This window comes from Eubalaena glacialis, chromosome 19, assembly GCF_028564815.1.
Source record: "Eubalaena glacialis isolate mEubGla1 chromosome 19, mEubGla1.1.hap2.+ XY, whole genome shotgun sequence".
NCBI lineage: Eukaryota > Metazoa > Chordata > Mammalia > Artiodactyla > Balaenidae > Eubalaena > Eubalaena glacialis.
Genome location: NC_083734.1, coordinates 42,774,142 through 42,802,043, shown reverse-complemented (window position 1 = coordinate 42,802,043; position 27,902 = coordinate 42,774,142). Strand labels below are relative to the sequence as shown.

General features: G+C 39.9%; 1 protein-coding gene across 3 annotated transcripts in view; it reads left to right on the top strand.

Annotated features, from left to right (window-relative positions):
• Positions 1-672: 672 nt before the first annotated feature.
• ATP6V0A1 (ATPase H+ transporting V0 subunit a1) overlaps positions 673-27,902 on the top strand; it is a 55,795-nt gene continuing 28,565 nt past the window's right edge. For 2 of the 3 annotated variants that reach the window (XM_061176078.1, XM_061176080.1), the window contains exons 1-9: positions 673-828; positions 2,712-2,875; positions 14,627-14,705; positions 15,889-15,986; positions 16,935-17,063; positions 22,772-22,875; positions 23,191-23,317; positions 25,182-25,264; positions 25,880-25,973. In XM_061176078.1, coding sequence (XP_061032061.1) covers positions 2,759-2,875; positions 14,627-14,705; positions 15,889-15,986; positions 16,935-17,063; positions 22,772-22,875; positions 23,191-23,317; positions 25,182-25,264; positions 25,880-25,973 — 831 coding nt within the window. In that variant the 5' untranslated portion in view covers positions 673-828; positions 2,712-2,758. The remainder of the gene's footprint in view (positions 829-2,711; positions 2,876-14,626; positions 14,706-15,888; positions 15,987-16,934; positions 17,064-22,771; positions 22,876-23,190; positions 23,318-25,181; positions 25,265-25,879; positions 25,974-27,902) is intronic. The other variant, XM_061176079.1, reaches the window with a different exon arrangement.

Genomic DNA, 27,902 nt, shown 5'->3' with positions numbered 1-27,902 from the left:
TAGGGGGTGTAACGCTGCAACTTTTTCAGGCAGGGTCGTTCTTTGTCCTTGAAGCACCACAGTTTCTCCCACTGTTAACTGGAGAAAAATAGAACCTGGACAGTTGCTGGAAGGACTGAAGCAAATACCTTTTTAAAGAGGGGTTCTCTATTCTTAAATGAATGAGCCCCATGATCAAGACTCCTCTACAGGATCTAGCACCTTTAGCAAGTCGCTCCCCATTCTAGGGCTCAAATTTTTTCCCCTGCATAGTAAGGAAAAAGGGTGTGTGTGTGCGTGCGCGCAGAATAGACTGGGGCTGGAAGCCCTTTAAAGCTCCGCTCGAACTCTCCAGTCATTTCATGATAATCTCTCCTTCATGCTACTTCCCTCGAGGAGGAAGAAGTTGTGAATTAATTCCTTGGGTATGAAAATAAAGAAAGCAGGCAGCCTGGCCTCAAGGATACATATTAGTGAGAAGGAATTCTGAAGGGCTCAAGGACTTAAGGCCTCGAGCACCTGCGCCGCCCGCCCCACACACCCGCCCTCCCGGGGCCGGCAGCCGAGGCTGCGGGAACAAGATGGCGTCAGCACGCAGGGTCTCGCCCACGCCCCCGCGACTCCGCAATGCGGCCTCCGGCCGAGGCCTCACCCCATTGGCCAACGGCAATGAGGTCATCGTGGGGGCGGAGGCCGGCGGCGGCGCCGCGGGGGCGGGGCTTTGCGGACGCACGCACGTCGAGGTGCTGCTGCCGGGAGTTGCGGAGGCTGCGGGTTTGAGCTTCGGAAGCTGGGGGGGTTGGTCTGCGGCGGCTGCTTTGGCTGCGGCTGGCCCGCCCGCGGCTGGAGGTGAGCTGGGGCTGTAGGTACAGCGCGGCAGGGAGCGGCCTCCGAGGGGCACAGCAAACGCTTCTAACGGCCCCCTCGGTTGTCAAAGGAATTAGCAGGGGCTTCAGGTCTCAGAGGAAATGGGGGTTCACCCCTCTTCGGGCACCCCTCCTCTGGGCAGAGAAACAGGAGGTTCACTCCCTTTTGGAGGCCCCGATCCCTTCCCCCATTTAAGTGGAAGGAGGAGGAACTGAAGGTTATTGGGTAGGCTGAAGAATTGGGGGGCTTCTTAAAGGGGCTCTCCATTTGAGGATTATCCCCTTTTATTCCCCACTCCAGGAGGTAGGTGTGCCTGGGCTCAGAGAATTCCTCCTTCTCACTAGGTAGACAGGAAATGAGGCAGGTGAATTTGAACACCTCGTTAGGAGGCGAGGACTGGATGACAGTCGTGAGGCAGGGCTCGGGAGCACCTTATTTGGACTCCTCTTGCGCAGGATTACTGTTTCTTCATATTTTTTTTTGCGACCCCCACGCGCCCGAATTGCTGTGGCCTTTTTAGTTTTCTCTTTGGTTCCAGTGGGATAGAGATGTTCTAGGGAGACTTGTAATCATTAAAGAACAGAAACAGGGAGGCAACTCATTGGAGGCTGTCATTATCGGCAGCCTGTGAACTATGCTGATCTGGCATAATTTTATGTGTTTAGAGGTTGTGGAATCTATTCTTGTTGAGGGTAGTGTGGGATCTGTTAACAGCTGTTTTGGATGATTCAGGTGTAGGCAGTCTTAAAGTCAAGCTACATGATCTCTTGAGAAATTCTTGCGTGTATCTGAATGCGTGGTTTTGCTGCCTTGAACGTCAAATGCACAAAGATTTTGTCATTCACATTTCTCAAAATGTCTCCCAGGCTTCCGGAAGAATAGCTCTTCCTTTGATGCCAGTTTCACCTATCATTAGGGATGCCCTCATGATACTAAAAATACCGTACATTTTGTTGAGTTTAGATTCTGTACAGCCTGTGCCTTACAATAGCTGATTGAGAATAAATAATTGCAGTTTCAGGACCACTGATAGCGCCAATTGTCTTTCCTACCCGGTAACGGTAAGACCGACTGAAAAGGAAATCTTTATTGGCTCATTCATGCGAAGCTTTAACAGATGGAAGAATGTAGTTAATCTTGAAGGTGGGGATAAGAAACAGAAAGCTGCGGAGGTCCAAAGCTTATTCTCTGTGACTTCAAATTGCTTTGTCATTACCATGTATTCCTGTCATGCTTGACTTGAAATTGAGCTTAATGTGTAAGCTGTTTCTGTGTTTTTCTGTTTTTGTTTTTTAAGTTAATGCTTAGGTGTTTAGATTCTTTTGGGAGAAAATGGTGTTTTCTGAGGAGTTTGGAAAGTTAAACCCTTTAAGGTAGCCGTACCTTTAGGGCAGTGCTGGCTGTTAGAAATTAGCAGTAGAGGATAGAAAACTAGATGCAACGGAGACATGCTTTATGACAGGGTAACCGAGGTCTCTTCTGTTTGTTTCCTGACACAGGGAAAAAAAAAAAAGTCAGCTGCCTCATAATATTGTGTCCAAGGTATTTAAAGAGCTGTTTCGGATTCCCAGTTCCTGTTTTTAATCTTATGTATTGAGATGTCCCAAATTATTGTCATTCAATCCTGACGTCGACTGCAAAGGAAGTGACTGTTCATCAGACAGTCTTTGGGAGAAGATTCAGTAACAGCAGTTGCAACTTCTCCTTTCTGCCTTTCTAAGAAGGATGTCAAAACAGTTGTTAAAGACCTGTCAGCATGGAGTGGAAGAAATGAAATGCAAAACGGAAGAGGCTTCCTGGGGTGTTGTTTGCTCTCAGTCCTCTTGATAATTCCAAGGTCATATAATTTTCTCTTTTTGCCTTAGGTTGGAGAGAAATCCAGGTACTCAGTTGACCCGTCCTTTCTGCTGCCATGGGGGAGCTTTTCCGGAGTGAGGAGATGACACTGGCCCAGCTTTTTCTACAGTCAGAAGCTGCTTATTGTTGTGTCAGTGAGTTAGGAGAACTCGGAAAGGTTCAGTTTCGTGATGTAAGTAGTTATGGGGCTGCTTTTTTTTTAAAGTTTTTTTTTTTTAATTAATTAATTTATTTATTTTTGGCTGTGTTGGGTCTTCATTTCTGTGAGGGCTTTCTCTAGTTTCGGCAAGCGGGGGCCACTCTTCATCGCGGTGCGCGGGCCTCTCACTATCGTGGCCTCTCTTGTTGCGGAGCACAGGCTCCAGACGCGCAGGCTCAGTAGTTGTGGCTCACGGGCCTAGTTGCTCCGCGGCATGTGGGATCTTCCCAGACCAGGGCTCGAACCCGTGTCCCCTGCATTAGCAGGCAGATTCTCAACCACTGCGCCACCAGGGAAGCCCTGGGGCTGCTTCTTAATTACCGCTGAACTCTATTTTTCCTGTCATGGCCAATTTGCCTTAAGACGAACGTTTTGCTTTTTATTTGCAAAAATAACATTATAGCACTGGCTTACTATTGGAAGAGTGTACATTTCAAGTTGTCTTTGTAGAGATGAGAACGTTCTGTGCCAGTCCTTCCATACTTTCACTAGCTACCGCTTTGAGAATAATCTTAAGCATTCTCAAGGTAATTGCTTGGGATGCAGGTGGAGGACACCAAACTAACCTGTTCAGGGCTTGCACTTTGCTTTTGGGCTCCTTAACACCCATAGTACGGTATTAAAAAAAAGTGTCATAGCTCTTCCACACAATAGGACATATTTATTACAAAATCTGAAGCATCCAGTTACAGATATATAGTATATAAGTAAGCATATACTGAATACCCATTGTTCTGAAGCATTATGCTGGGCAGTTGGAGGAGATATCAAAAGAAAATGGACAGTCTAAGAATATAAAAAAAGTATGACCTATGGGGCTTGCAATCTGAAGTCACAATCTACGCTGCTGAAAGGAGGGGGCAGGTAACAATTCTTGTTATGCAGTCTCAAAGCTCCACGTACCTCTCATTTATAGCATTCATCATAGTCGTGATTTTCCATTCATCAGTGTGACTGGCTGATTAAAGAATCGCTCTTCTACTGTGATCTAAGCACCAGGAAGACAGAGACATTCATTATTATATCCTTAGTGCCCACATAAAAGATAATCAATATTTGTTGGAATGAATGGATGGATGAAAGAGGAGTGGTCAGAAAGAGGTGGAATTAATCAGTTTTGGCTTCCTGGAATTGGCAAGCTTTCAGGAAGTTCTCAGTCTGAGCCGAAATTGCACAAATATAATCCAGTGATGTGGTCTTATCCCTTATTCTCTTTAAACTCTTTTATATCAACTCTCTTCAAATGTTCTCCTCCCTGACTCTGGTTCCTTTTCTTACCTTTCTGAAAACTCATTGTTATCTTCCACCAACCTCTCTCTTATGTTCCTTACTCCTGCCATAGGTGTCAGTGTTCCCGAAACTCTTTTCTTTGCTCTCTCTGGCTAAGCTTCTCTGTACCCACATCTTCCCTATCACTTTTTTTTTTTTTTTTCTTTTGGTGATCTCATCTGTCCTCAAATCTTCCATCTTTACTCAGCGAGTCCCAAATCTGTGTCTCTGGTCCTGACCTCCCAAACACCATCCCTGAATTAACAACTCTCTAAGATTTCTGTCTAACACTACATTGTAAATTAACTGTACTTCAATTAAAAAAAAAAAAAAAAATAGCTCAGAAGGCCTTTGTCCCCCCATCCCACCTCCCCCCGAAAAAGATTTTTGTCATCTCTGCTTCTCAAGCTGGTTATGTCTAAATCCCAGCACCTTGCCTTTTTAACAAACTATTTCTTCATCCTGACTTTCTAAAGATGAGCTAATGCATCAATATTCTTCCAGTTTTCTAGACTTGAAACCTAAATCAAACCTAAGTCATCCTTAATTTGCAATCCTTTATCTGGTACTATGGTGTCTCCCTACCTAACACCCATTATGTCTATTCAGTGTTCTTAACTTTTACTTATGTTGTATTTCAATCATACAAAACATTATAGGGACTAATACAATGAATATTTATTTTAGTTCCAGACCACTACAGTAAAGTGAGTATCTCAATAAAGCGAGTCACACAAATTTTTTGGTTTCCAGTGCATATAAAAGTTATGTTGGGAATTCCCTGGTGGTCCAGTGGTTAGGACTGCACGCTTTCACTGCCGAGGGCACAGGTTCAATCCCTGGTCGGGGAACTAAGATTCCCACAAGTTATGTTTATACTGTAGGCTATAGACTATACTATAGTCTATTAAGTGTGCAGTAGCATTATGTCTAAAAAAAAAGTACATATATTAATTAAAAAATAGTTTGTTGCTAAAAAATGCTAACCATCATCTGAGACTTCAGCAAGTCATAATCTTTTTGCAATCAAAAGATCACTGATCTTTTGGAAAAGTTTGAAATACTCAGAGAATTACCAAAATGTGACACAGAGACACGAAGTGAGCAAATGCTGTTGGAATAATGATGCTGATCAACCCTTCCTCAATGCAGGGTTGCCACAAACCTTCAATTTGTAAAACAAAGTGATATCTGCAAAGTGCAATAATGTGAAATACAGTAAAAGGAGTTATGCCTGTAACTATGTTTCTACTATCTAATTAAGAGAAACATTCCACAAATAATTGAAAGCTTCTGTGTATCCTTCTTCCCTGCCATTCATTTCTCTCTCCTCCCCCACAAAGGTAATCTCTACAATGATCTTTGCTTTTATCATTCCCTTGTTTTTTTTCCCACTTTTGGTGTGTATGTATGTATGTATCACTAAATAATATATAGTATAATTTTATATGTTTTAAAACTATGTATATGGTTTCATGTTGTGTGTATCCTTCAGCAAGTACTTTTTAAATTTAATGTTTGTAGGATTTAACCATGTTGATACAGATAGTGCTAGTTCATTCCTTTAAATTGCTATATAGTTATTGTAAGAATATACAGTTTATCATTTTTTCCTTTTGATGAACATTTTGGTTGATTGCAATTCTTTCCTCTACAGTGGTGCAAGGAAGATTCATATATATGTCTTGTGGTATACATGTGTGATAGTTTCTCCAGGGCAGTGGTTCTCAAACTTTTTGGTCTAAGGACCTCTTTAGGCGCTTAAAAAATTGAGGACCCCGGAGGGCTTTTATAAGAGTTACAGTTAGCGATATTATTGTACTGGAAATTAAAACTGAGAAATGTTTGAAGTATTTACTTATTAAATCATTTAAAAATTATAATAATAAACCCACTACATGTTATCATAACATTTTTATGAAAAATAGCTATGTTTTCCAAAACAAAAAAATAGTTTCGAGAAGAGGGATATTGCTTTTACACTTTTGAAAATCTTTTAGTGTCTGAATTAGCAGAAAGCTGGATTCTCATTTGCTTCTGCAGTCAGTCTGCTGTGATGTATCTCATGAGCCTCTGGAAGACTTCACTGAACACTCATGAGAGAATGAGAATGAAAAAGGCAAATGATGTCCTAGTGTTACAAGAAAATGGTATTGATCTCATGGACCTGCTGCTGCTCCAGGGATTATAACCAGGAGGCGCATTGCTGAGCATCGTGTGCATCCCTAACTGTTCGATGTTATCCGAGTGAACTTCAGGGTGAATGCACCTGTTCGTGCTCCCATCGCTGGTTGAGAGTACCTGTCGTTCCACAATTGTGTCAACACCTCTGTGCTCAGACAGAAAGAAATTTGACAGTCTGATGGTTGCCAAGTGGTATCTTGTTGTTTTAATTTGCATTTTCTAGATTAGTACATTTAGTATCTTCTTATTTGTTTATCGGACATAATGGGTTTCATTTTCCATAAATGTCTGTCCATATTATCTGCCTGTTTTTCTGTTGGGTTTGCATGTCTTCTGTATTGACTTGTAGGATTTTTTTTTCAAGTTCTTCATGTACTCTGGAAGCTAATCTTTTTTCTAATCCTCTACTGATAACTTCTTCCAGGCTGTGGCTTGTCTTTTCCCTCTGTTTTTTGTATATTTTGTCATATATATAAAGTTTATTTTTCTTTTTTTGTTATCAGTATTTTCTGTTTTCCTAAATTTTTTTTTTTAATTAATTTTGGCTGCGTTTGGTCTTTGTTGCTGCGCACAGGCTTTCTCTAGTTGCGGCGAGCAGGGGCTACTCTTCGTTGCAGTACGCAGGCTTCTCATTTTGTTGGCTTCTCTTGGTGCAGAGCACGGGCTCTAGACGCACGGGCTTCAGTAGTTGCGGCATGTGGGCTCAGTAGTTGTGGCTCGCAGGCTCTAGAGCGCAGGCTCAGTAGTTGGGGCTCATGGGCTTAGTTGGCTCTGCGGCATGTGGGATCTTCCTGGACGAGGGATCGAACCCACGTTCCCTGCATTGGCAGGTGGATTCTTAACCACTGTGCCACCAGGGAAGTCCCTCCTAAATTTTTATCTTGAAAAATTTCAAGCCTGAATACTCTAATGTAGATTCACCAGTTGTTAACATTTTGCTACATTTGATATAATCTTTTTTACTGCACTGTCAGAGAGTGAACTGTTTCTTTCAAATCCTTTTCCTTTTCTTTCTCTTATTTTACTGTATCCATTGGGACCTTTAATAACATAACTTTTTTTAAATTTATTTTTTAATATTTATTTATTTGTTTATTTTGTCTGCGCCAAGTCTCAGTTGTGGCATGCGGCGGGATCTTCCTTGTGGCATGCGGGAGTTTTAGTTGTGACACGTAGGCTCATAGTTGCAGCATGCAGCCTTAGTTGCGGCATGCAGACTCTTAGTTGTGGCACGCATGCGGGATCCAGTTCCCCAACCAGGGATTGAACCTGGGCCCCCTGCATTGGGAGCTCGGAGTCTTACCCACTGGACCACCAGAGAAGTCCCAGTAACATAACGTGTTGATGAAGAGTAAGAGCAAGCTAGTACTGGTTAGGATTGTGTTTAGCTGTATGTAACCGAAAACCTAAATGTTAGGGGTGTACTTTTCTCATGTAACATGAAGCCCAGCTTCACACTGTCATCAGTGTCCTAAGATCATTCTGTGTTTCTTTTTGGCCATCCTTGAGCATTTGGCTTTTGTCCTTATAGACGACCACCACAGCTCCCAGCATTTCTTCCATATTCTAGGCAGGAAGAAAGAAGTGCAAGGAGGAGGGGGAAGTACTTACATATGGAGGAAAACAACTTTCCCAGAAACCCTCAGCAGACTTTGCTAATTTATCATTGGCCAAAATTATGGCATACTCTAGCTGCAAGGGAGTCTGGGAAATGTGGTGGTTTTCTTTTTTTTTCAGCTGAGCAGTTGCTTCCCTAAACAAAATTGGGATCATTGTTAATAAGGAAATAGGGCAAAATGCTTTGTATCTATCATGTAGTATGCCTGTCTTGCTTCTAACTTTAAGGGGAATCTTTTAAATTTTTTATAATTTAAATAAGACGCTTATTCTTAATTTTTTGGAAAATTCTATTAGATTATGCAGATTCCTTTCAATTTCTGACTTTCTGAAGTTACTGTCACAAATGGTTGTGGAATTCTATTGAATGTCTTTCCTTATTGAGGTTGCCATGTTTTTTTCTCCTTTAATCCGTTAATTTGGTGAATTACATAGCCATATTTTTTCCTACTAATTTTTTTTAACAGCTTTTCTGAGATATAATTCACATACCATACAATTTATCCATTTAAAGTGTACAATTTAATGACTTCTAGTATATTCACAGAATTGTACAACCATCACCACAATCAATTTTAGAACATTTTCATCACCCCAGTAAGAAACCCTGTAGCCATTAACAGTCACTCCCCATTTCCTCCCAACCCCACTCCCCACCCCCAGCCCCTGGTAACCACTAATCTTCACTGTTGCTTCTGTGGATTTGCCTATTCTTGGACATTTCATGTGAGTGGAGTCATACAATATGTAGTCTTTTGTGTCTGGCTTCTTTCATTTAACATAATGTTTTCAAGGTTCATCTATATTGTAGCATGTATCTGTACTTTTCTTTCTTTTTTTGTATCTTTTTTTAAGTATGAAAATATGCAGCATATTAAAATGAGTGGTTTCAGTATAAGAAGTGGTTTCAGTATAGAACTAGTTGTTACTTATCTTCTATAAAAAAGATATTGCCCTGGGTTTTAGAGAGACAAGACATGTTTCATTGCTTGACTCGTTCAAAATCTTCTGTGGCTTATCTGTCCCCTCATTCATTCTTCTCTTTGACATACTTCTTGTCTATTCTTCAGTCCCTTACTGTCTAACACGTAGGATCATAAGGACAATTTACATTTTTTGAATAGATGTCATGTTGAACATTTTACATTATTACTGCAGGCATTCCTACAGCAACCTGAGAAGTAGAACCTCCTTTTGAATAGTGGAACCTACCACTGTCATTTTACAGTTTAGGAACCTGCAGCACAGATGAAAATACCCCAGGGACACACAGATTTGAATCCAGGATTGTCTGATTCCACTGCCTATGTTTTTTTCAATTGAGATATACCAAAAAAGTCACCCTTTTACAGTGTACAGTTCAGTGGTATTTAGTGCATTCACATGGTTGTGTAACCATCACCACCATCTAATTCCGGAACATTTAATCGCCCCTGCAAAGAAACCCTGTACCCATAGCAGTCACTCCCCATCTCTCCCTCGCCCCAGCCCTTGGCAATCACTTAATCTACCGGTGTCTTTCTGGATTTCCCTATTCTGGATGGACATTATATATGAATGGAATCATATGATACATTGCCTTTTGTATCTTGCTTCTTTTGCTTAGCATATTGTTTTCAGGATTCATCCTGTTGTAGCATGTATCAGTACTCACTCCATTTTATGGCTGAATATTTTCCATTGTATGTATATACCAACTTTTGTTTATTCATTCATTAGTTGCTGAACATGTTTGAGTTGTTTTCACATTTTGGCTATTGTGAATAATGTTGCTATATAAACATTCATGTACAAGTATTTGTTTGAGTGCCTATTTTCACTTCTTTTTGGTATATACCCAAAGAAGTATATAGCGGAGTATACCGGAGTATATATACTCCGGTACCCAGGAGTATGTACCCGGAATTGCTGGGTCATGTGGTAATTCTAACACTTTGAAAAACCTCCACACTGCTTTCGACAGCAGCCACACCACTTTACATTCCTACCAGCAATGTATGAGGGTTCCAGTTCCTTCACATCCTCACCAACACTTGTTATTTTCCTTTTTTTTTTTTTTTTATTATAGCCATCCTAATGGGTGTGAAGTGGTATCTCACAGTGGTTTTGATTTGCATTTCCCTCATGGCTAATGATATGGAGTCTTTTTCATATGCTTACAGACCATTTGTATAGATTTTTTTAAACGTAAAATCATCCTTGTAAGCCTGGGAAACTCGGTCATGAGGTGTATTCAAAAGAATTTTAGGGTTCAATTTCCTAATAATTTTATTAGGATTTTTTCATTTATATTTATAAATGATATTGGTCTGTAATTGTCCTTTCTCAAACTATTCCTATCTTATTTTGGTATAAAGATTATACTGGCCAATCTCACTTATTGGTTGAGGAATGTTCCTTTCATTTGTCTCCTCATTGGAATAGTTTTTCTAAGCTTTGGGCTTATCTAGTCTTTGAAAGAACCTATCTTTAAACCTTCTAGGCCTGGTGTTTCTAGATGGGTATATTTTAACTGTTGAATTCTATCTGTAGTGAACTTTTTTTATTCTTATGTTTATTTATGCCTTCTCTCAGTCTTATAAAAATTTGGTCCATTTTGTCTTTTCAAATAACCAGCTTTTAAGAAAAAATGATAACAAATAAAATGATAAAGAAGAATAAAAGAAAAGAATCAGCTTTTGACTTTGTTTTGTTCAGGAACTTTTATTCATTTCTGCTCTTCGTTTTTTTTTTTTTTTTAAGTCTTTTTATTGAATTTGCTACAATATTGCTTCTGTTTTATGTTTTTTGGTTTTTTGGCCCAAGGCATGTGGGATCTTAGCTCCCCAACCAGGGATCAAATCTGCACCCCCTGCATTGGAAGGCGGAGTCTTAACCACTGGACCACCAGGGAAGTCCCAATTTCTGCTCTTTGTTGTTTTCTACTTCCTGTTATCTTTTTTTTAACTTCTTGAACACTTGACACATTAATTTTTTAGTCTTTTCTATTTGCATTTAAGTCTATAAAGTTCCCTTTAAATACCATTTTAACTGCATCCTACAAAGTTTGATCTTTAGCATTTTCATTATCATTCCAGTCTAAATATTTAAAGATATTTCAGGGAATTCCCTGGCAGTCCGGTGATTAGGACTGTGTGCTGTCACTGCCGAGGGCCTGGGTTTGATCCCCGGCCGGGGAACTGAGATCCCGCAAGCCACGTGGCGTGGCCACAGGAAAAAAAAGAGAGAGAGAGAGATTTTCATTATGACTTTTTCTTTGTGCTGTGAATTACTTAGGGCTATTTTAGAATTTCCAAATATGTTAAGTTGTATTTTTGATATGGATTTCTAACTTAATTGCATGATAGAGAACATTTTATGGTACCAATTCTGTACTGAGACTTGCTGTGTGACCTATTTTGTGGTCAGTTTTTATAAATGAACTCTTGAAGAGAGAACTATTGGATGCAGTGTTAGAAAATGTGTGTGAGTGTTAGATTAAGCTGATTATGTTGTTCAAATGTTCTCTGTCCTTTATAATATTTGGTGGACTTGATGTATCAGTAGTTTTAAAATTATATTAAAATTTCCCACTATGCAGACAGATTTGTCAGTTTTTTCTTGTAGTTCTGTTAATGTTTGTTTGAAATATTTTGAGAATGCCTTGCCCACATATTTCAGGACTCCTTACCCAAAGCAGGCCATGGTGTGGCTGCAGTTGAACCTTGACTCCTGATTATGAAACCGGTAAAGTTACCATGAGTCTTGTGGCTACTTTCACTTCAGAATGTCTTGTTTATTGAAGTGGAAATTTCTGAATGAGAGGCTGAGTACTGCCTGCTCAGTGAAAAAAACCAAACCAAAACAAAAACAAATAAGCATTTTATTAGGGACACACAAGTTTGGAATTGTTTCATTTTCCTGGGAATTGTTCTTATTATCATTATGTAGTGATTCTCTTAATCTCTAATAATGGTTTTTACCATAGATTCCATCTGTCTAATATTAATGTAATACATAATACCAATAATTTCCTTACTAGGTTCTCTGTTACCAGTCTCTCTCTCTCACAGTTCATTCTTTTTTTAAAAATTAATTAATTAATTTATGGCTGCATTGTGTCTTTTTTTTGAATTTTTGAATTTTATTTTATTTATTTTTTTATAAATTTATTTATTTTATTTATTTATTTTTGGCTGTGTTGGGTCCTCGTTGCTGCTCATGGGCTCTCCCAAGCTGCGGCGAGCGGGGGCCACTCCTCACCGCGGTGCGCGGGCCTCCCACTGCGGTGGCCTCTCCCGTCGCAGAGCACAGGCTCTAGGCGTGTGGGCTCAGTAGTTGTGGCACATGGGCTCAGCAGTTGTGGCTCACGGGCTCTAGAGCGCAGGCTCAGTAGTTGTGGCGCACAGGCTCAGCCGCTCCGCGGCATGTGGGATCCTCCTGGACCAGGGCTTGAACCCGTGTCCCCTGCATTGGCAGGCGGACTCCACCACTGCGCCACCGGGGAAGCCCATTTATTTTTTTATACAGCAGGTTCTTATTAGTCATCCATTTTATACACATCAGTGTATACATGTCAATCCCAATCTCCCAATTCATCCCACCACCACCACTATCACCCGCTGCTGCTTTTCCCCCTTGGTGTCCATATGCTTGTTCTCTACTTCTGTATCTCAATTTCTGCCCTGCAAACCGGTTCATCTGTACCATTTTTCTAGGTTCCACATATATGTGTTAATATGCGATATTTGTTTTTCTCTTTCTGACTTACTTCATTCTGTATGACAGTCTCTAGACTCATCCACATCTCTACAAATGACCCAGTTTTGTTCCTTTTTATGGCTGGGTAATATTCCATTGTATATATGTACCACATCTTCTTTATCCATTTGTGTGTCGATGGGCATTTAGGTTGCTCCATGACCTGGCTATTGTAAATAGTGCTGCAATGAACATTGGGGTGCATGTGTCTTTTTGAATTATGGTTTTCTCTGGGTATATGCCCAGTGGTGGGATTGCTGGGTCATATGGTAATTCTAATTCTAATTCTAATTCTTCATTGCCGTGCTTGGCTTTCTCTAGTTGCGGTGAGCGGGGGCTACTCTTTGTTGCTGTGCGTGGGCTTCTCATTGTGGTGGCTTCTCTTGCTGCAGAGCACAGGCTCAAGAGCGCAGGCTCAGTAGTTGTGGCTCATGGGCTTAGTTGCTCCGCAGCATGTGGGATCTTCCCGGACCAGGGCTCGAACCCACGTCTCCTGCATTGGCAGGCAGGTTCTTAACCACTGCGCCACCAGGGAAGCCCCCCTCTTCTTTTTTATGGAGGTAAACTTTATATTCAGTGAAATGCATAGATCTTAGGAGTACAGGTTGATGATTTTGGTAAATTTATATACCCTTATAACCACCACCCCAGTCAAGATATAGAATATTTCCAGCAGCCCAGAAAGTTATCTCGTACACACTTCTGGTCAGTCCCTACCCATCATAGGTAACCACTGTTTTAATTTCTACCATCATAGATTAGTTTCGCCTGTTTTTGAACTTTATGTAAATGAATGATACATTACAGACTCTTACGTCTGACTTCTTTCACTCAACCTCGTATTTTTGAGATTTATTCTCATTTTGTGCATATCTGTAGTTGATTCTTTTTTATTACTGAATAGCATTCTATGGTACGAACATATCACAGTATCTTTATCCAGTCTCCTGTTGATGGCATTTGGATCATTGCCAGTTTGGGTCGACTATGAATAAAGCTGCTGTAAACATTCTTTTACAAATTTCTGTGGACATGTTTTCATTCCTCTTAAGCGGGTGCCCGGCAGTAGAATGCTCAGTCATGAGGTAGGTAGATATATGTTTAACTGTATAGGAAACTGCCAACAATATTTTGCTTACTCTTTAATAACGTTTATCACAAAAGTTGTATTGATTGGTTTGTGTCTCTCTTCTGTGGGGCTGATAGCTCTTCAAAGCTAGGATATCTCGTATTCTTTATATTTATGCCAGTGCCTAATACAGTGTCTGGGACATATTTGGTGCTCCACAAATGTTGAGTAACTATAATTCTTTCTTTCTATTGCTTTTATGGAATTTATCACATGCTCTCTTATTGGTTGTATTCATCTTTCTTCTCTATTAGTTTGCAGGCTTCTTAATGAGTAGGAACTTGTTTTATTCTTATTTGCATTTCCCAGAATATCTGTCACATTGCTTTGAAAATTACTTGTGATGTATGATTGAATAAACCAGCCTATCACCTAGAAGGTGAAGATCCTGGGGCAAAAGAACAAGAGAAGTTTGCCTTCTGTCTCTTCTGATTGGGAAGAAGGAGAGAAGGAAAACCAGGCAGAGCTTCTATTATATCCATTGCCCAAATGTGGGAGGTGGTTGTGCTCACTGAGACTTTTGGCCCGGGAAGAACATTTTGTGCCACTGTGCTTTGTCTAATTTGCCTCCATTCCAGGAATATGTTGCAACAGTGAGGGAGGGGATTTTACTTTTCATTGGTGTGACTGGTCCCAAAGCAGGTTGTGTGGATCAGTAGAAAGTTTTTATTAGTGTCGCATCATACATTGACAGTAAATTAGGTTTTCACTTTGCAGGATGTGTTGCTTATGAAAGAGAGGAAATGTAGTATTTGAATATTTGGTATTCTGTTCTTATTTTGCAGTTAAATCCAGATGTGAACGTTTTCCAGCGGAAATTTGTGAATGAAGTTAGAAGATGTGAAGAAATGGATCGAAAGCTTCGTATGTGCATTTTGGCCTTGTCTGATGTTCCTCTAGTGAGCCATTTGTCTTAAATTAGAGTCCTCTTAATAAAGGAAGAAAATACTACAGGAGGAAAAGAAGAGAGGAAAAATCTTGCAATCTGATGTAAAGATGAATTTCTTGTGCATGAGTAGACGTGTGGTGTTTGGGCTAGGTGGTGCTTAATAGAAACTTTGTTTGAGATGACAAGGCTGCAAGCTGAAAAATACTGGTTATTTTTTTATGGGAAGGGTTTTATGGCAGTACTACACTGTAGAATTCTGAGAGGTAGGACCCAGAACACCATCAGTTTTAGATGTCAGCATAGCCACCTTTTAATTTGAGCTATTTATGAGGGAAGAATCTAACATTTATTAAGGTCCTCTTGAGTGTTAGGGTGTTCATATACTTTATTTTGTTCATTCCCCACAACATTCCTTCAAGATGGGTGATTTAGTACCCATATTTAGTAAACGAAGAAACCAAAGATCAGAGAGGTTAAGTGACTTGCCCAAGAACGTAAGCTGTCGTGATGGGATCAGTGTTTGAATCCACGTTGTCTGTCTTCAAAATCCAAGATCTTGCTACTATACTATGCCAACTTTCAGTTAGCTGTTAGGTGAATTTAGTCCCCGTGCTAAAAACTAAGTCAGTAGTTATCACCTGAAACACTTTTCTCTTCTGGTGTTTTGGGGCCTTATTCTGTGCGTTGTTTTTTGTATTTTTTAAGTCAAAACTGACCTGTTTTCACATTTAATGAAACCCATGTAGGCTGGAGTTGTCTCACTAGTGTGCTAAGTTTCAAATATTCTACTGAATCGCACTCTTCTGTAGCTGTTCTCTGCCAACAGTATCTGTGACCAGAACCATCATACAGTAGAAGTCACAAAGGGTAGAGAGCTGACACAGATGAGGACCAGTTTTAATATCAGAAGAGGAAAAGAAGACAGTAGTGGGATGATAAGCCTGTTTGGGGTAGCTATGCTTTAGAGAACGTAGGGTAGGAGGAAGAGGAATGTGGAGAAAAAAGGATTTACACGATCTGCCTTTTTTATGTAAAAGTGTCTTTCTTAGAACGAAGCTCTTTTTAGCCAGGTTTGGGGTCTTATTATTTTTTTCCTCAAGTATTGGCAATTCCAGACATGTGCAGCTAGACATGAATGTTTTGATTCTGTCGTTCTAGGATTTGTTGAGAAAGAGATAAGGAAAGCCAATATCCCAATTATGGACACTGGCGAAAACCCAGAGGTGCCCTTCCCCCGGGACATGATTGACTTAGAGGTAAACAATTCTTCTGAGGAAGCCAGATAAGTTTCTTTCTATTTAAATGCATAAAGTAATTTCCTGAGTAGTTGGAGAGTAGAATAATTCTTGCTGTCCTTGTCTGTTGATTGCAACAGCATTGTCTATTGATTGCAAGTTTCTTGTGGATGGGATTAAAATGAATTTGCTTTTTTATGGTGTAAAAAACACTGTGGTATCTCAAATACTATCGCATGCGACTAAATAAATGTTTATTGGCTTATTGAAACTTTATTGGATCAATGTTAATTTATCCAGTAATTTGTTAATCTCATAGACTAAATGAATAGCCTTTCATTAACTTTTCAATAATTATTTTATCTATCCGAAGTCCCCTGAGGAATTTAACCAAGTGTACAACAGAATCTATACACAAAGAAAGACGATTTTAAGCAAAAAAGTTTTCATACAGAAAATTGCCCTGGTAAAAACACAATACAGTTGTCCCTCAGTATCTGAGGGGGATTGGTTCCAGGCCTTCCCTCGGATACCAAAATCTGCTGATGCTCAAGTCCCTTATATAAAATAGCTGTAGTATTTGCATATAACCTATGCACATCCTCCCGTATACTTTAAATCACCTCTGGATTACTTATAATACCTAATACAATGTAAATGCTATGTAAGTAGTTGTAAATACAATGTAGATGCTAGGTAAATAGTTACTGGTGGGCAGCAGATTCAAGTTTTGCTCTTTGGAACTTTCTGGAAAATGTTTTTCCCCAAATATTTTCAAACCATGGTTAGTTGAATCTGCAGGTATGGAACCCAAGGATACGGAGGGCTGACTGTACTTGCTGTGTTGTTCAAAGATACCTTTGAACCGTCTGGGTGGCGAGCGTTCCCTGGGATGGATGAATTCATCTGTCTTTCAGAGCAAGCATTTTGAGCTTCGAGTAAATTTTTTTGTTGTTGTTATTTCTGTAGGCCAATTTTGAGAAGATTGAAAATGAACTGAAGGAAATCAACACAAACCAGGAAGCTCTGAAGAGAAATTTCCTGGAACTGACTGAATTAAAATTTATACTTCGCAAAACTCAGCAGTTTTTCGATGAGGTCAGACTATTGTTTCTTTTAATATTTGAGCAGCTGATATTACACCAGCACAAGTGGGCCATATTTTTATTCCAATAATTATTTTAATTTGCTAGTTTGAAAGCAATACCATTTCTGCACCCTGTTTTAGTTGAAGAAATGTCAGATTATGTTCCATTTTTCATGCAGTACACAGCCAGCCATGGTTTTGTATATTTTTGCATTTTCAGCAATTTTTCATCTCAAGATGGGAAAAGGAACCCTAAAGTAGTTGTATAAACATAGTTAGATGAAATTTTTACATTTTAAGGTGAGTATATGCTTAAAGTTGAAGCAACAGGAAACAGTTAGACATGAAATTATAACAAAGGTTTAATCTCCAAACCTTTTGTCGTTAAATTTTAATTTTTATCCTCTATGTTTGCTTGTCAACCTTTGAGCTCATTTTTAAGTACTCCAGATTGCACATCACACTTAATTTTTCAAGAGCTTTTCTTTATGTTGTTTGGAAAATTGGTAGGATGCCTGTTTGAAATTCCTGGATTTTCATATAAACTCAACTTTATTACCTTGTAGGGAAAAAATGTTAATAAGTTCCTGGGTTAAAAATGTAGGTGACTAAGTTTTCAGGTGACAGCTTGCTGAGGTGATCCCATGGAAAGGATTGGAATAAGGCTTTCAGAAGGCTTCCTTCTCCTAATTAAACCTGGGGAGGAGTCTTAGCTTTCAGCCTGGACGTGCTTTTTCTGATGGCCTAAAATATGGGTAACTTTCTTTTCAGTAGGTGTCTTTGCCACCAGATTAACAACATCAGACATTTCAGAGATTGTCCCAGTCACTCTTCAGTGTACCTTCCCATAAGTTCTTTATTTCCTTTGCTCAACAACAACAAAAATTAACAAAGCTTTTGAAAAATAGAAGGCCCATTTTAGTTAGCATCTTATATGTCCTCAGTTTTACTTTTAATTTCTGTCTTTTGAGGAAAGAATAACTCTCACTGGTTCTCTAGCCTGGAGCAGGGGGTTGCCAACTAGCAACGTCAGCCTCACCTGGGAACTTGTCAGAATGCAAATTTTCAGTCCTCACACGAGACTTTTTCAATCAGAAACTCTGAGAGTGGTGCCCAGCCCAGCAATCTGTTTTCACAAGGTGATTCTGAAGCATGCTAGTGTGAGAACCGCGGGGCTAGAGAAGGTCAGCTGAAATGTGATACATTCCTTAGTAACTAAGGATTTGACTCAGAGAAGCCATGCTAATTAAAAGGATCTGTTGGAGCCAGGGAAAGGAGAAAAGCTCATAGGAATTTAATTGCCCAGTCTTCCTGAGAATCAGGATCTGGCTACATACCAGGAGAGGGTTGGCGTGAATATTCAGTTTTCTCACTGAGTTGAGAATTTTGAGACTGATGGTAACTTCTTTCACCAGTCCTCGATATCACATTAAAGGGTGTGGGACAGTGTGATTAACTCTTTCCAGGTGTTTCAGGTCTTTTGCAACAGGCATGGCCACTTATGCCCAATGGTTTTGATGAACAAATAATCTGGAATTCCAGTGTACTCACTGTGAAAACATTATTGTGTTTATACTCATTAATTCACAGAGCATTTGAGGAGCACCTACTGTTTGTAAAGCATAAGATGGGTAAGACATGGTCCCTGTGTTCAAGGAATATGTCACTTACTCGTATCAGGAAACATCCCTGAACACAGTGCCTCCCTATGCTCACAGATGTGTGCTTTTCTATACATGTCCGAGCTGCTGCCCACAGATCCAAAGTAAATCTGGCCTCAAGGTCAAAGCTCAGTTACTTTTATCATTATTTGGGACTTAATTCTTTTACCCTCTCCCCTCTTTCTTTCCCTTTTGATATAGCCTTTAGTTTACTGCCGGGTTTTTGCTGAGATGTATGAAAATGTTTTTCATAACCTCCTGAGTTTAAGGATTGGGATAGGCTTCCTAGTCTAGTTCGTTCTGATAGAAATTCTGAATAAAGACTGACAAATGGACTCCCTTAATGGAAATAGTTTTTTAAACTGTTAATTTTATAATTAAAAAAATAGTAAAGACAAAATAAGAGGATATATAAAATAGATAACTAATAAGGACCTACTGTATTGCACAGGGAACTCTTCTCAGTACTCTGTAATGACCTGTATGGGAAAAGAATCTTAAAAAGAGTGGATACATGTATGTGTATAACTGATACACTTTGCTGTACAGCAGAAACTAACACAACATTGTAAATCAACTATACTCCAATAAAAATTTTTTTAAAAAATAAGAGGAACCACTTGGAAAGATGATATAAGATTTTTAAATTGTAGCTATGGGTTTAGGAATTTTCTTTGTGATTAATAGGTCTAAACATGAAATACCCATCCTGAGAAGGCAGACATGACCTTCACGCCCTATCCATTTTGCATTGTTTTCCCCCTCCTACTCATGCAAAACATTTGTTTTTAATCTCTGGAAGTACTTTTGAGCACGAGGCCTTGGTTGTGAGCGGTTCTTCTGTTGCTTTCGTCATCAGTCCCTGCCACTCCCCTGTGAGGAGTCTTCTGGCAAGCACCACTCCTCCTTTTCTCTACTAGTGCCCAGTCAGTGTCTTGCCCGCTCTTACCATTAGCTCTTAGTCTCAGCCAGGTCCCTTTCACTAGCCCCTGCCCTGCTGTGGCCATACAGCAGTCTCAGCTGTCACTGCCATGATAGAAGACAAGGCCTCACAGAGTTAAGCACGTCTGCACATGCGAGTGCACGCTTTACTTAATGCAAGAGATAAGGAAACTTGGGACCCTCAAATCTCAGAGATGTAGAATTTCATGAGACTTTCTTCCATGCCTGAGATTATAATGTTTGCAAATGGTCTGAAACACTACCAATTTTAAACCCTTCTTTTTAATGTAATTTGGTGAATATGATCAGTAATTTACAATAATGAGTTAGCAGAAAATGGCTAAATCAGAAGATGATTCTTTGCATCTCCAGGCATAGGGGTTATGATTGGCCAAGTGTGTAGAAAGGGAGAAGTAAACATATATTGAATATTCTTATGATTTACAATGATTACAAATTTGATTTAGCCATTTCTTATCCAGAGCATTTAAAATGACTTGTTAATGATTATCCTTTTCTCAGTCTTCTTGCTTATGAAGAACTGTAAGAGCTGGAGAGATTTCTCTGCATCTTTTACCATAAGTACCATAACATATGAGAGCGTAAAGAAGACTGGAAAAGTAATGGTTAATGGCATGCAGATCCCTGCCTTCCTTTCCTTCTGAGTTTTCCATCCATCTGCTTTCTTTACTTTTCTTTCCCATCTGCCATCTCCTTTGGGGCTTGAGTGAATACCTTAGATGAAGAAATGTAATTTCTTTCTCAACGTAGATGGAAACGGAAGTGTTTGCTCTTGGTAATGTAGCTTGAACTGGATGTGCTGCTTATACTGAAGTGTAGAAATAGAACTACTGAAGTTCTGCTACTTCCTTTTTCAAGGCATGGTTTTAGTATTCTGATTGGGGGAAGGGGTAAATCAGAGGGCATAGCAAGTAATTTAGAAGAACCTTGGCAGTACTTTATTAGAGAACCCAGATTAGTATTTAGATACTTGATGACATGGTTTTCAATATTGCTTTAAAGGCCCTCAGTCAGTGGTTGTGGACATCTAGTTTCTCATCAGGCACAATTATTTCATTTGAAAAATTTTAACTTTCCTCTCTAAGACTTAGGATTCTTAAGTATGAAATAGTGAAATTATTAATTAGAATATTATTGCAAATTTCTATTTAATTTTAATTCTGCTGGGGTTTTTTTGTTTTTTTGTTTTTTTAATTCCCAGAGAATTCTGGATATACTCTTTGGAGTAGTCTAGTTGCTAAACACTACTTGCTGTTCCATCAGTTTTCCCCTGTAGAGCACATATGTTTGCACCGAGTCTGATCTTTATGGTTTACGTAAACCAGGTCTTGTGAACCATGTAGGGAAGTAGACAGGAGGCTTGTGGGTAGTAGTCAGTTTCACTGGTTTTTGGCAAGGGACATCCTAAGAGCAAGTTGAAATGCAGTAGTCACCTGGATCCTCAAAACAAGTTGCCTGTGGCTTGTAGTCAGCTGATCTAATTTTAAGTAGAAACAAAAAGAGCCCCCTAAGCTTCCATTTGAGAGCAAGTGGTAACCTGTGCCCCCATTATCTCATCTTAAAGTTTTCCAAATCTCATGACAGTATTTCTCTGCGCTTCTGGTGTACCCAGTGCCTATCCTTCCTTTTTTTTTTTTTTTCCTTTTGGTTATTGAGAGTAGATCCTGCTTCTAGAATTTACTTCCCAAACAATTGCTTTCACTTGTTTAGACTTTCAGACTTATCATCTGGTTTATACTCAGTTCCCCACCCCCCACCCTTTGACTTTACATTTATGGTCCTATGACTTTATCAAGAGGGGTTCCCACGTGGCATTTTTTTAATAGTGGGGTTGACAGAAATAGAATCAAATTGAAATTTAGAGTGAAAATGGTAGAGAAAAATTCTCCTGATTTTTTGTTTAGTTTTGCTTTTGAAAAGGAAGATTATTCTGGCTTACGTCTAGTCTTTGGTCAAACACGTAGTGCATGGATATTGAAGTTGGGGAGGTCAGTCAGTGAAGTCAGTTGGCCTTCATTTTTTTAGGGTAGCTTCTCCTTCCTGATGAGAGGAAAGGTGGTAAGATGTATTATGAAGAGAGAGGCTAGGAAATGTAGACCTACATCTGAGAAGGTCCTGCTCCTCCTTCATTTTATTGTATAAACTGTGATGGTGGAAATCATTTTAAATCTAAACAATCAAACTAGTCCACATGCTCTATATTGGCTTATTATCTGTCACTTTTTCTTCACTTCACTTGATTTAGATTGTTGGCTTAAGCTATGTTCTCAAGAATCCTTAAACTGTAAAGCCTACGTGAACTTTTTAATATTCCTAGATTCCTGGTCAGAAACTAGGACATTCAGATATGTTTTCACTTTTCCTTCCCTTTATTGATGCAATGGAGGCTCATGCTTGCCCAGCTATTGTGCTTCTTATCCTTTTGGACAAAGAAATACTCTTTAAATCCCATGGTTTGGAGCATTTTTTACAGTGGTCATGCTGAAAGTTCTCATGTTCTGAATTTTTAAGAGCATGGAAAACTTAGAAATCTGGAGATGCCCCTTCTGTCTTTCTCCTGTTCAAGACGGTGACAACGCCTTGCTTTCTTCCTTAGAAAGAGAGTCTCCATCTTTTGCATTCTTACCCAGAGAAAATTCTAGCTTGTAGCTGCCTGGAAAGTTGGTGTTGAATGTATCTGCAGAGCTGCCTTGTTTTTGCTCAAAAGGAAGAAACACTTCAGCTCCTATCCATATGCAAAGGTATTTCTTGGTACTTTCATGGCTCATTCAGGGAAACATAAGAGAAAAAAATGGTTTCCACCAGGTAACAGATTTATACAGGTGTTACCATCATTTAATGTTTTTTCCTTTATTCCTTATTTCTAAAACCATTTCCCCAGATGCTTTACTGGGGCAATTCTGCTTCCTTTACCTCTTGTTTCTTTCCTTTGTTTTCTTCCCCTGTTCTTTTTGTCTTCTTTTTGTAGGTATGTCTTCTCTTTTGGTGTTTTGTTTTTTTTTTTCATCTTTATTTTCTGAACTTATCTCCTGGTTCCTCGTTCCCTGCATGCCACTAACTATTTTCATTAGATATTAATTGATTTGTGAATTCAGGCTGAATTGCATCATCAGCAGATGGCGGATCCAGACCTGTTGGAAGAATCCTCATCCCTCTTGGAGCCAAGTGAGATGGGAAGAGGCACGCCTTTAAGACTTGGGTATGTACCACTTCAACCCTCTGTACTCAGTGGGGTCATGTTAATTTTTGCTTTGCAAAAGAGCGGTGAGGCTGGGCATTCACTGCTTCCAGGATGCCCTCTCTTCTGAGCCCATTGCGAAATGTGGCTAAGTCGCTTTGGATTCGGTTCCTGAGTTGTTCTGTCAAACGTCTGCTGAGTCCAGGAATCAGACTTTGGCAGCCCTTTTGACATAACAATGCATATTCTCCTGTTTGGCAGTCTTTGCCCCCTGCTCTCACTTTCCTCCCATACCGTGACGTGGAATAGTTCCCAATCTGGCTCTTCTCCCCACAGCTTCGTGGCTGGTGTGATTAACCGGGAGCGCATCCCTACTTTTGAGCGCATGCTTTGGCGGGTGTGCCGGGGGAATGTGTTCCTGCGGCAGGCTGAAATCGAGAACCCCCTGGAGGATCCTGTGACTGTAAGACAAGGAAATTGCATCTCACGGAGTAGGTCTTGTAAAGGGAGCTCAGAGTAGTAACGCAGCAGGTGCCACCTGAATCTGACCCTCCCATGGAGGAGCCCTTAGGTTTACTCTGCTTTGATCTATGAATTTGAAGGACTGCTCTTTTCCTCTTTACCTCCATCATATGTGTACATACAATGTATATGTGACGTATACATACATATTTTCAAGCTTTACCCGTGTAGGTATTATTTTGATTAGAAGTATGTTTTTTCCAGTTATTTTAAACTTTAGCTTTATATGTTTTCTGTTACTTATCTGGGACCAAAAGAAATTTAACTTTCTATGAAAATTAACTTAAAGCAAGACATCTAGTTCCAAGTCTGGTAACATCTATATGTAAAAAGGGGAGAGATTTCCTAAACTGTGATCTTTATAAGTTGATGAAACTTTAATTGGTAAAGTTTTTTGTCTACTTGTTTGTTGGGAGTTTTAGGAACTTAGTTTAAAGATTTATATTGTACAAGATGGGATGATCTTCCCCACCCAATGCTTTGGAAAGTAGGAATAGCTTAGCATCTTGGCATTTGACATAATGGGACAGAGTTCTTAGCATAAACCTACATTTAGAATGGTGAGTCCTAATTTCAGGGATGACAAGCAAAGAAGATTAAATGTTCTGCAAAAAATTTATTTCACTTTGGTATTAGTATTATGTAGAAACCTGGAGTTGGTTTTTATGTTCTCAAGTGTCTTTTGGGTTTCTTAAATTAGTATTCTTTTTTCTACCTAAGAAGAGAGGTTGAATTATGAGGCTTCTCAGAGTCGGTGGGTCATACAACTAGAAATGATCCTGGTAAATGGATCTTCTCCTCGGTACCGAGTAGGAGTGTGGTGACACTTGGGTTACGGTGAGTGTCTCCTTACACTGAGGAGCAGTGTTATAGTCTTACTGAAGGCTGTCCTTCGGTTGTAGAGACATTGTAGTCAGCAATCACACCTAGTGTGGAGCTGTTCTCAGGAATATTCAGCCAAGTTCCTGGGCAACAGAAACATTATTTTATCAACAAATCGAGTAAGGGAGGGTCTGGATATCTACAGCAGAGCAGCTGCACAAAGAATGTGCTCCAGTTTATTCCTAGAGAACTTAGGAATTTCAAACTCTTGAGCCTTACTTTCTTCACTCCTTCACTCTTCTTCCCTCTTTATCCTTCTATAATTTTGTTTGTTTTCCTGTAATAAAAGCTCTATAGGAATAGGAGAAAATACAGGCAACCAGAGACAATCCTGGTTGACACCCACTATAGCTTATTTTCCTGATCTTTCCTTCTAGCCTTTGCCTCATACTTCAGGTATAAACTTGGTATTTGGAATGGATTGCCTTCCTCCCTGCCCCCTAAGGTGTAAATTGGCATGAACCATGAGATTCTACATCAACATTCTTCCCAACTACTCAGTTCCTTATAGTTATTCAGTCCCCTTTATCTGGAGTTTCTAAGCATGGGAATAGGCAGGAATGGCTTCCTTCTCTTTCCTCTTCTCTGTACATACGTCATTTAGGCAATGTAAGATTTATTCAGTTTAAAGTTGAATTGGTAAATAGGGCTAAATTCTGCTAAGAAGAGAATCATCTTTGCATCCGTGTCAATCTCCTGGTTGAGTTGAAAAACAAGTACAGAAAGATTTTTGCGAATCAGAGATTACAGGGCAAATGTTCTCGTAGTGGAGCTTAAGAAATGGATTGAGGATAATGGTTAAAATACACAGTTGCCATACCCTTAAAAGATTCCAGTTGTTTCTATATCACCAAGACAGTAAGTTACTTAAGTATTCTTCTGGATTATAAGTCTGAATTCTTGGTTTTTGGTTTGGGGCCTAGGGAGACTACGTGCACAAGTCTGTGTTCATCATTTTCTTCCAAGGCGATCAGCTGAAAAACAGAGTCAAGAAAATCTGTGAAGGGTAAGAGGAAGGTGCCTCCCCCGAGGGAGCATCCAAGCCCACCTAACTATTATTAAGCCTAGAGAATAGAGAAACACAAACCCTGTTAGTCCACCTTGACACGGTGAATATATCTTTTAATGATGTTAAGGCTATTTTAAACAATGAGAAATGGCCTAAGTTTATTTTTTTAGACTGTCAAAATCACAATTTCCTTTCCTTAGAAAAAGTAATTAGGACTCATGGTTCATAAATTCTACATTGTTCTGGGACAATGGGTCTTCATACCTAGCAGTGTACCATAGGCACTGTGCCCTTAAACTCTTCTGAAATTCTGCCCATGAGATCTTTTTTCCATGCCATTTTTCTCCAGCGATTTATAATGTAATTTGTATCACCGTTTCTTTTTTTTTTAATCTAAAGGAATTTAATAGCTACACAGAATGTCAAAACAGTTCAAATGTCGCTGCTCTATCTGTAGGCTCCTTCCCATAAATAATTATTATTGATTAGTGCATCAGTCTGAACTAATCCGGTTTGGGTCCTTCTAGTAAGTTAACATTACTTTCTGAGATTACTTAAATTGGCTACGTTAAGGAATTTCAGTGTTTCTCAGGCTGTGTCTGCACATTCCAGGTTCCGGGCCTCACTCTATCCCTGTCCTGAGACGCCACAGGAGAGGAAGGAGATGGCTTCTGGAGTTAATACCAGGATTGACGATCTCCAAATGGTACACAGAGACCTGGAGGGAATTTGTTTTTGTGAAATACTACAGTAGAAGACCATTCTTCTTCCTTGAAACACGAACAGTTAGTTTTTTAGGCACCTGCAGCAGCCCAGGATACATTTCTTTTTTTGCTATTTTTAATTCATTCCCTGAAACTTTTCCCCAGCTCCCATGGGGAATGACTTAAAAATGGCATGAATCATCTTCAAATAAGACAGGGATGCTATGCATCTGAAATCGTTGTTGCCTAGAGTATTCAGTCCCCCTCCTCATGAGTCTGAGATATTTTTATAGTAAAGTATGCTTAGTTAAGAAAAAAATAACATAGGAGTACATATCAAGTCAATTCTGCCTCACACACACTGTCTCCAGGGCAGCCACTCTTAACAGCTTGGTGTGTATCCTTCTGGTCACCTTGAATCTGAACCACAGAGTCTAGCCAGTGAGTCCTGGTGTAACTGTTGTACCCAAGAAGAAACGTTTACCAAATTGCAGTGTGTGTGGTTTGCACACACCATGGTTGTCACGGGGTTCTAAGTAGGGAGTTGTGATTTATGCACACATGGAAGGAAAAGGGTGCCCAGTTGGAGCTTTGTTCCCTATTGAAAGGATGTGATGATTGCCCCCTTGAAACATTAGTAAACATACTTAATCCCAAAGGCAGTTCTTTCCAGGAGTGGCAAATTGTCAAGAGATACGTTGTAACTCCCATTTCAGCATCCTTTCTCATCTTTCCCTCCGACCCGCTTTGTACATGACCCACCAACTTGACCTGTTGCCAGCTCCTTTCGGATACACTTACCTGTTTAACCAAGGGAAGAGTTTTTTTAGAACTGCTGGTGGATGATAAGCCATACTAGTACATTCTGGGTTCTAGGACTGTTCTACCGCTGCCTTATGAGGTAGGCTTGTGGTAGATTTTGAAGAGCATGTGCAATAGTCATTATAAATGACTAGAATCTGATTTTTAAAACACCAAACTGTGTGAAGTAAAATTTTAAAAGGGATTGAATACCAAGGAATGAGATGTGTGGGCGTGGGCTGGTGGCGAAAGAGAAAAGCAAATAGAACATTGCTTGCAAGTCTATTTAGCATCCTTCCAGAAGTTTAAATAGTAATTGTGAAATTGTCAACAACCAGGAAAGAAAGTAGCTTTGTTCCTTTATTCTCAAGTGATACAAGAGTTTCCCTAGCATGCCATGGCTTTTTTTTTTTTTTTTTTTAAACCTCTCCTGGAAGTTACTTTCTACTGCCCAAGACAGTTTCTCAGGGAGCAGTGACGACTTTTTTCCCAAACTGACTTGAAAAGCCAGCTATGATGGAGACTTGAGCTAAAATGATTAATGTATAGTTTTTTCCTCTTCAAACAAATGTGGAGATTTAAGGTAGATTCTCATGCGCAAGTGTGCATGGTGGGGTGCTTGCCCAATTTTGGCTTAGCCCCTCTTCTGCTATAGAAATCTTAAATATTTGGTGATAAACAAGGCAGTAGAATGTAAAGTGTTCCTGGCCCTTCCTCCCACTCTATTCTTGGCAATGTGATTCCTCCGAGGGAACTCTGTACTGGTTTCCAAAGGATCAGGCTTCTTGGGGGGAAAAGAAGCCTGACAGAAGAATCAAGCCTTATCTGCTCCGTGCTGACCGTGGTATGTGGCGGTGTAAATCCCCTCTAAAGGCTGTGGTGTCTCCTCCCCCGGGCAGGCAGCCTCTCTTGGCAGAGGCAGATGCTGGTGTTCAGCAGTGCCTCTGTCCCCCCAGTCCCTGAGGCTGGCTTATGTTCAGGGCGTTCTGCAGCTTGCTGTTCTTAAGTAGGGATTTGACAGCTTGGTCAGCTCCTGGGCCTGTGATGCTGACTTCTTTGACAGGCTCCACATGGAAGGTCATTGCTCTTTAGTGAGCCAGATAAAAGCCGGTGACCTACATTGTTCTGCT